The 10,186-nt window shown below is 38.0% G+C and overlaps 1 protein-coding gene across 1 annotated transcript in view; it reads right to left on the reverse strand.

Annotated features, from left to right (window-relative positions):
- The window catches only part of c1qtnf12 (C1q and TNF related 12), a 72,088-nt gene extending 65,884 nt beyond the window's left edge, over positions 1-6,204 (reverse strand). Inside the window, exon 1 of the mRNA XM_062051918.1 lies at positions 5,602-6,204. Coding sequence (XP_061907902.1) covers positions 5,602-5,778 — 177 coding nt within the window. The 5' untranslated portion in view covers positions 5,779-6,204. The remainder of the gene's footprint in view (positions 1-5,601) is intronic.
- Between the last annotated feature and the right edge of the window lie 3,982 nt (positions 6,205-10,186).

Consider the following 10,186-nt stretch of genomic DNA (forward strand, 5'->3'; position numbering starts at 1 on the left):
CCGGGACACCGTTGCTCACATTTTCCTAAGCATACCAGATTTCCCAGAATTCCGGCACATTCTGCCTGTTGAAAATGAATGGGCCATTTTTCAAACTTGCACAATTCCCGGAAACATTTCTTACCCGATTCGAACCGTTCCACTTTCAACACTTTCCACCCAATTCCCTGGCTTTCAAAAGGCCCTAAAGTCCTAGAGTTTTCGCATTTACATTTTGTGGAGGTATCTCGCCTTCGGGTTCGTCGGACCACCAAGTACAGACATCACCGCTCATTTTCAGGGTTTTTAGACACTTTTACTTAACAATAAAGTCTCTGTTGTGCTTTTCAGCAATTGTCTTTAGTGGGTGTCAATCTCGCTCTCTCTCATGCTCCAACTCCAACTCTCCTCTCTTCCCCGGCTGCTGCCTTTTAACAGAGCGACAGGTGATTAGATAAGCAGACCCAGGTGGGCCATCTACGCACCTGTCGCTGATCTCGAAGCCGGTCCTGGCACACCCCGCTTCGCTGCAGGTCCGCAGGCCACGCCCCCCTCCACACATTTGTCAACCAATTCCCATCATTCCACCATCAAAAACATTCCTCTTAGTTGGGACAACAAAAGTTTGTTTTTGTCCATACAAATTCCCGATTTTACCAAATCTCAATTCAAACTTTTACTACATCAACATTTTTTAACCGATTCTAAAAATTCCAACACCCACGCATTCATATCGTGGAGGACAATTGTGGTATTATCAATATTTTCAAAAATGCCCGGTTTTCCCAAATTTCCAGGAAATCCACATTCAAATGTATGGACATATTCTAAGTTCTACAATTCCCAAAAATTCTTGGCACTCCGCTTACAACCGCCATACACACACACACACACACACACACACACACACACACACCACATCACACACACACACCACATCACCTGCAGTATGACCTGCATCACCAACAGGTGCACTGCTCTCATGTGTTTCATGTCCGCATATTTTACTCATCGAACGAATCATCGAAGCAACAAAAATACAAATCAAAGCTTTTTTCGAAACGCTGTAATCGATGACCTAATGCAGCCCTACATGACACACATGTAGATAACAAGCATTCACGCGCACATTGTTTTTGGGATGTTGGGGGACAAGCACATGAGGGCCCCTGGGCACAGAAGGGCCCCTGGGCTTTTGTATTTTTTTTAAAAATTAAACATGAATGCAGCTGAGATAGGCTGTAGCACCCCCCGCGACTCCGAAAAGGACAAGCGGTAGAAATGGATGGATGGATGGATACCTGTGAAAGTTCAATAATAAGGGTTGGTTGAATCCAATTAAGAATGTTTAGGGTTACCAACACCTTTTATAAAAAATGAAAGAAGTATATAATAAATCTATCTGGCAGCATAGGAGAGAGTTATGTACTAGTTTCTCTTTTGCATTTATTGCCCATAACTGGTGCGTTCAAGGACACCTGGATTAAAGTTAGAAACAGGTGTGTGACTGCTTTTAAAGACAAAGGGAGACTTAACTTCCAGCAGATGCACTAATAATATCAACAATGATGTTACTGTATATGATTATTTAACTATATTCTGGCCTCTTTATTTTGAATTTATTTGAAGCAGCTTGACACACGAGCTCGTGATCACGGCATCGCTATAAATAGTTTGTCTGTGTTAGCGCTTTAAAAAACATATATATATATATATATATATATATATATATATATATATATATATATATATATATATATATATATATATATATATATATATATATATATATATATATATATATATTTGGCACGTTGTGTAAATGGTAAATAAAAACAGAATACAATGATTTGCAAATCCTTTTCAACTTATATTCAATTGAATAGACTGCAAAGACAAGATATTTAACGTTGGAACTGGAAAACTTTATTTTCTGCAAATATTAGCTCATTTGGAATTTGATGCCTGCAACTTGTTTCAAAAAAGCTGGCACAAGTGGCAAAAAAGACTGAGAAAGTTGAGGAATGCTCATCAAACGCTTATTTGGAACGCCCTACAGGTGAACAGGCTAATTGGGAACAGGTGGGTGCCATGATTGGGCTTCCATTAAATGCTCAGTCATTCACAAACAAGGACGGGGCGAGGGTCACAACTTTGTCAACAAATGCGTGAGCAAATTGTCCAACAGTTTAAGAACAACATTTCTCAATGAGATATTTCAAGGAATTTAGGGATTTCACCATCTACGGTCCGTAATATCATCAAAAGGTTCAGAGAATCTGGAGAAATCACTGCACGTAAGCAGCAAGGCCTTGACCTTCGATCCCTCAGGCTGTACTGCATCAACAAGCGACATCAGTGTGTAAAGGATATCACCACATGGGCTCAGGAACACTTCAGAAATCCACTGTCAGTAACTACAGTTGGTCGCTACATCTGTAAGTGCAAGTTAAAACTCTCCTATGCAAGGCGAAAACCGTTTATCAACAACACCCAGAAACGCCTTTGGCTTCGCTGGGCCTGAGCTCATCTAAGATGGACTGATACAAAGTGGAAAAGTGTTCTGTGGTCTGACGAGTCCACATTTCAAATTGTTTTTGGAAACTGGACGTTGTGTCCTCCGGACCAAAGAGGAAAAGAACCATCGAGATTGTTATAGGCGCAAAGTGCAAAAGCCAGCATGTGTGATGGTATGGGGGTGTATTAGTGCCCAAGACATGGGTAACTTACACATCTGTGAAGGCACCATTAATGCTGAAAGGTACATACAGGTTTTGGAGCAACATATGTTTCCATCCAAGCAACGTCTTTTTCATGGACGCCCCTGCTTATTTCAGCAAGACAATGCCAAGCCACGTGTTACACCAGTGTGGCTTCATAATAAAATAGTGTGGGTACACTTAACAGAAAACAAATTGAAAATCACTGGGTTTAGGGCAGTGGTCCCCAACCTTTTTGTAACTGCGGACCGGTCAACGCTTGAAAATTTGTCCCACGGACCGGGAGTGGGTGGGAAGGGGGTGCTATATATATATATATATATATATATATATTTTTTTTTTTTTATTTTTTTTTGTCAAAAAAAAATAGAATCATGCGTGCTTACGGACTGTATCCCTTGCAGACTGTATCGATATATATTGATATATAATGTAGGAACCAGAATATTAATAACAGAAAGAAACAACCCTTTTGGGTGAATGAGTGTGAATGGGGGAGGGAGGTTTTTTGGGTTGGTGCTCTAATTGTAAGTGTATCTTGTGTTTTTTATGTTGATTTAATAAAAATAAAAAAACAAAAATAAAATACATTTTTTATTTATTTTTTATTTCTTGTGCGGCCCGGTACCAATCGAACCACGGACCGGTACCGGGCCGCGGCACGGTGGTTGGGGACCACTGGTTTAGGGTAAGATGATGGGGGGGCTTTAAAGGTCTTGTCTATGGGGAAGAAACCTATTTGTGCATTTTTTCTCTCTGAAAACAAGCAGTTTTTTTTTTTCATTTAAAAAAACCCCATCTCACTTAGTGTTGGTTGGTACGCGTGTATAAACACGTGAAAATGAAAAGATAAATAGCATAATAACACAGCATACATGTGGGATGTAACGACAAGCAGATCCAAGCTGTGTCAAACATTTTTATGGCCCGTCTCAATTACTCGTGTTTTTTCAGTGTCTGCGGGGGGGGGGCTTCGTTCCGAGACCACCCGCGAGGATCTACTGTACCGGGAGAAAACCCACACAGGCAGGGGAAGAACGTGACAACTCCACACAGAGTGGAGATTCAAGCCCGAACCTTCTGAGGGTCACGAGTGAGCTAGAGCCTACCTTAGCTGTCAATCAATCCCATAAAGATCGATAAAGACCAATTTAGAAATGAGCAAGTGTTAAATGGTCCACTATATAGGTATAGTATCGTGGTACTAATGAATCAAAAACGGTACTATACTCTGTTTGAAAAGTACCGGTTCCCGGACATCTGCAGTCGGCAGTGTTTTAGCTACTTCTAAATCACTAATCCTCGCCTCCATGGCGACAAATAAAGTGAGGATCTTACAAATATATTATCACTGGAGGACAAGGAATAGCTAAACTTGCTTCACTACACACCGTAGCTCACCAGCGTCACAATGTAAACAAACGCCATGGGTGGATCTACACCTGACATCCACTGTAATTATACCAAGTACAAGAGCGTATCTAGTCGATACTACTATGATTACATTGATATTTTTTTCCTTTTTTTAAAAAGTCACATTATGTTTATAAACTCAGTAAGTATGTCTCTGGACACATGAGGACTTTGAATATGACCAATGTACGATCCTGTAACTACTTGGTATCGGATCGATACCTAAATTTTGTAAAGTATCAAAACAACAGAAGAATAAGTGATTATTATATTTTAACATAAGTGTAGATAGAACATGTTTAAACAGAAAATAAGCAGATATTAACAGTAAATGAAGATTAATAATTAGGGATGTCCGATAATGGCTTTTTGCCGATATCCGATATTGTCCAACTCTTAATTACCGATACCGATATCAACCGATACTGATATATACAGTCGTGGAATTAACACATTATTATGCCTAATTTGGACAACCAGGAATGGTGAAGATAAGGTCCTTTTTGAAAAAAATAAATACAATAAAATAATATAAATAAATTAAAAACATTTTCCTGAATAAAAAAGAAAGTAAAAAAATATAAAAACAGTTACATAGAAACTAGTAATTAATGAAAATGAGTCAAATTAACTGTTAAAGGTTAGTACTATTAGTGGACCAGCAGCACGCACAATCACGTGTGCTTACGGACTGTATCCCTTGCAGACTGTATTGATATATATTGATATATAATGTAGGAACGAGAATATTAATAACAGAAAGAAACAACCCTTTTGTGTGAATGAGTGTGAATGGGGGAGGGAGGTTTTTTGGGTTAGTGTACTAATTGTAAGTATCTTGTGTTTTTTATGTTGATTTAATAAAAAAATAAAAAATAATAAAAAAATAAAAATAAAAACAATACCGATAATAAAAAAAATGATATCGATATTTTACGATATTACATTTTAAAGCATTTAAACATCTCTATTAATAATCAATTTTTCCTTTATAATGTTGACAAAATAATAGGCAGATAAATTACACAATGTTACTGCATACGTCAACAGACTAATTTGGAGCCTTTGTTTGTTTACTTACTACTAAAAGACAAGTTGTCTAGTATGTTCACTATTTTATTTAAGGACTAAATTGCAATAATAAACATATGTTTCATGTACCCTAAGATTTTTTGTTAAAATAAAGCCAATAACGCCATTTTTTTTGTGGTGCCCTTTATTTACAAAAGTACCGAAAAGTATCAAAATACATTTTGCTACCGGTACTAACAATATTGGCATCGGGACAACCCTAGTCCACGATCATTAAAAATGTGATCTGTGGACTATTTGCTCACGCTCCACTTCACACTAATTCATGCCGTGGTCAACATTCCTGACATACCGGTGCAAGTCACCCATTAAGAATTTCGCACATTTGTGACGAGCTTCGACCCCCCCGGCAGGTCACACCTGTCCCCGACAACCCTGTCAGAGGTCTTGAACGTACCTTAAGGATCCCGGACTCCTCCTCGCTGTTGGACAGGGTCAGGTTTTGTGTCTCGGTGTGTTGCGGCGGGGTCTCCTTGGGCTTCTTCCTCTCCTTCTTGGCCTGCGCGCCGTCCAGGACGCAGTGGGTCCACAACACCGCCAGCGCCACGGCCAGCGGCGCGGCCCCGCGCCACATCTCCAGGCCGGCTCGCACGGGACGGATCCTGACGGGGAGGGGGGGGGGGGTTGGGGGCGCTCTCTCTGGGAGGGAGGATGCTTGCTTGCGGCCACCGAGCTGGGAAGAATCTGGCAACTCTGAGAGACAGTCAGAGAAACGGCAGCTGAGCCCCCCGCCCGCCACACCTCCACCCTCTTCACCCTCCTGGTTACTCAACTATGAAATGTTCCGAGCAGAAAGCTCCGAGGGAATGACACATGACAGCAAATAAACCCATTAGTGAGATTTTTCACGCTCTCTGCTCTGTTGGGGGGGGTGAGCCGGGAGAAGGGAGGGGGCACCCAGAACGGTTCAAGGGTCGCAATTGAAAAGATTGAAGAAAAAATGATCACATCTCTTAGTCTTGACTAGTCCTTGCCGGGATCTTCAGGCGCGGAGGCGGTTCCTCGGCCCCCCCCCCCCCCCCCCCGCCCGGCCTCTGCAAACTCACACCTGTCGGACATCAGACAGGTCTCAGTGCATCCGTGTCCTCCTGGCGTTCTGAGCTCCCAGGACTTGAGCACGTCCTCCCCGCCCTTTTCTCCAAGCCCGCCAGCTGACCCCGGTTCTGCTTCATCTCACCTTGAACGCACACAAAGGGTTCTTTTGGCGCGCGTGAGAGATCTGTTACGACGTGCGGATCCAACCTGCCTCCAGCAAATTCATGGAATCTAATCTGGTGAGGTGTGAGGGACGGGGAAATATGACTAGACATTTCCTGGTTTTACTCCTGCAATTATTCCAATTGTATTCCAATATGTTAGCTACCTGTCTATGTTTATATATATATTAATTTTTTTTGTTGCTGCAGCTGTTACATATACTGTAATATTGTACATGGTAATTGGGATTTGTTATACATATTGTATATATGATATAATAATATAATATAATATGTAAATATTACATACATGTTATATTTATATTGCAACTATGGTACATTTTTTTGTCTACTTTATACCTTTTGTTTTCGCCCTCTTTTTGTGGCCTTGTGTGCATTATCCTTTCCATCCTTTGTAACTGAGCTACTGTGTGGAACAATTCCCCTTGAGGATCATTAAAGTTTGGTATAAGTCTATATGTCAAAGAAAACCAACCAAAGCAACATGTTTTTAACTACAAACATGCATCTTATGCAGTATTACTACACAATGGCGCCACACCGAGGCAGCAGAGTGGAGTACAACTGACCTTCCCAATATGGCGTCTCGCTGGCGTCACCTGACTTGTTTTTGGTCACTGCCCGTTCTGAGCTACTGTTTTGAACAATTTCCCTTGTGGATCATTAAAGTTTGTCTAAGTCTATGTCAAAGAAAACTGGGCTCTTATTTGCATAAGCAACATGTTTTTAACTACATACATGCATCTTATTAAGTAATATTACACAATGGCGCCACACAGAGGCAGCAGAGTGGAGTACAACTGACCTTCCCAATATGGCGTCTCGATGGCGTCACCGGACGTTTTGTTTTTGGTCACTGCCCGTTCTGAGCTACTGTTTTGAACAATTTCCCTTGTGGATCATTAAAGTTTGGTATAAGGTTTAAGTGTGGGACAGGTAGTAGTTATATTGTTACGTTTGTTAAACATGTTTAAACATTACTAAGTAGGGACAGGAAGTAGTTGAATTGTTACGTTTGTGTTTAAACATTACTAGGTGAGGGACAGGAAGTAGTTCTATCATTAGGGTTTTTAAAAAATGTCCAAACATTCTTAAGTGAGGGACAGGAAGTAGTTTTATTATGTTCGTTAAACATGTTTAAACATTACTAAGTGAGGGACAGGAAGTAGTTTTATTGTTATGTTTGTTAAACATGTTCAAACATTACTAAGTGAGGGACAGGAAGTAGTTTTATTTCTAGTTGGGGTTTTTTAATGTTTAAACATTCTTAAGTGAGGGACAGGAAGTAGGTATATTGTTATGTTTGTTAAACATGTTTAAACATTACAAAGTAGGGACAGGAAGTAGTTTAATTGTTACGTTTGTTAAACATGTTTAAACATTACTAGGTGAGGGACAGGAAGTAGTTCTATCATTAGGGTTTTTAAAAAATGTCCAAACATTCTTAAGTGAGTGACAGGCGGTAGTTTTATTATGTTCGTTAAACATGTTTAAACATTACTAAGTGAGGGACAGGAAGTCGTTTTATTATTATGTTTGTTAACAATGTTCAAACATTACTAAGTGAAGGACAGGAAGTAGTTTTATTGTTAGTTTTTTTTAATGTTTAAACATTCTTAAGTGAGGGACACGAAGTAGTTATATTGTTATGTTTGTTAAACATGTTTAAACATTACTAAGTAAGAACAGGAAGTAGTTTAATTGTTACATTTGTTAAACATGTTTAAACATTACTAGGTGAGGGACAGGAAGTCGTTCTATTGTTAGTTTTTTTTTTAAATGTTCAAACATTCTTAAGTAAGGGACAGGAAGTAGTTTCATTGTTATGTTTGTTAAACGTGTTTAAACATTACTAAGTAGGGACAGGAAGAAGTTCTATTGGTACGTTTGTTAAACATGTTTAAACATTACTAAGTTCTATTGTTAGGGTTTTTAAAAATGTTCAAACATTCGTAAGTGAGGGACAGGAAGTAGTTTTATTATTTTTGTTAAACATGTTTAAACATTACTATGTGAGGGACAGGAAGTAGTTTTATTGCTACGTTTGTTACACATGTTTAAACATTGCTAAATAGGGACAGGAAGTAGTTTAATTGTTGCGTTTGTTAAACATGTTCAAACATTACTAAGTGAGGGACAGGAAGTAGTTCTATCGTTAGGGTTTTTGAAAATGTCCAAACATTCTTAAATGAGGGACAGGAAGTAGTTTTATTATGTTTGTTAAACATGTTTAAACATTACTAAGTGAGGGATAGGAAGTAGTTTTATTGTTGCGTTTGTTAAACATGTTCAAACATTACTAAGTGAGGGACAGGAAGTAGTTCTATCGTTAGGGTTTTTAAAAATGTCCAAACATTCTTAAATGAGGCACAGGAAGTAACTTTATTATGTTTGTTAAACATGTTTAAACATTACTAAGTAAGGGACAGGAAGTAGTTTTATTGTTATGTTTGTTAAACATGTTTAAACATTACTAAGTGAGGGACAGGAAGTAGTTTTATTTTTAGTGTTTTTTTTTTATGTTTAAACATTCTTAAGTGTGGGACAGGAAGTAACTTTATTATGTTTGTTAAACATGTTTAAACATTACTAAGTGAGGGACAGGAAGTATAATTGTTATGCTTGTTAAACATGTTTAAACATTACTAAGTGAGGGACAGGAAGTAGTTTTGTTTTTAGGGTTTTTAAAAATGTTTAAACATTACTAAGTGTGGGACAGGAAGTAACTTTATTATGTTTGTTAAACATGTTTAAACATTACTAAGTGAGGGACAGGAAGTCGTTTTATTGTTATGTTTGTTAAGCATGTTTAAACATTACTAAGTGAGGGACAGGAAGTAGTTTTATTGTTAATTTTTTTTTTGTTTAAATATTCTTAAATGAGGGGCTGGAAGTAGTTTTATTATGTTTGTTGAACACGTTTAAACATTACTAAGTGAGGTACAGGAAGTCGTTTTATTGTTATGTTTGTTAAACATGTTTAAACATTACTAAGTGAGGGACAGGAAGTAGTTTTATTTTTAGGGTTTTTAAGAATGTTTAAACATTCTTAAGTGTGGGATAGGAAATAACTTTATTATGTTTGTTAAACATGTTTAAATATTACTGAGTGAGGGACATGAAGTAGTTTTATTGTTAGGGTTTTTTTTTTTTAAATGTTTAAACATATTTATATTTAAAGGCTAGAGTATACAAATGAGTTTTAAGACGGGACTTAAATGCTATCATAATCATAATATCATTATGATAACGTTTTTATGAAAGCGAATTACTCCCCTTCTTTGTCCTGTAATTCTAATGTGCAACCTAAATCAACAATGATTAGAGCTGCACATATGAATTTAAGTTAAAAAAAAAATTAAAAAAGAAGAAAAAAACCCTCCAAAAGTATCAATGCCTCACCTGTGTATAGTTCACCGCATGTCACTGATACCTTGTTATTTTTGTAACATTTCAGCGACTCAAAAGTAGCAAAACAAGCACTGCAGGAAGTTATTTGCGCGTGCGCAGTGACAGCAGCTCGTTTATTTTTCTATGAAGCTCGCATTGGTAAAAACGAACACGAAAAACAGGAAGCTGCGAGTTTGGCTTTAGAAATAAAAGTCTTGAATAACTATCGAAATGAATTAGCGCAACAAGAAATGTATTTATATTTAGATATTTTCTGATTATTATTACATTTCATGTTCAAAAATAAGCGTATATGTTGCGTTATTAGGGTTTTTTTAATCGGGTTGGTCATGTTTTAACTTGAAAGTTCTACTT

The sequence above is a fragment of the Entelurus aequoreus genome, linkage group LG07 (genome assembly GCF_033978785.1).
Source record: "Entelurus aequoreus isolate RoL-2023_Sb linkage group LG07, RoL_Eaeq_v1.1, whole genome shotgun sequence".
NCBI classification, from domain to species: Eukaryota; Metazoa; Chordata; class Actinopteri; order Syngnathiformes; family Syngnathidae; genus Entelurus; species Entelurus aequoreus.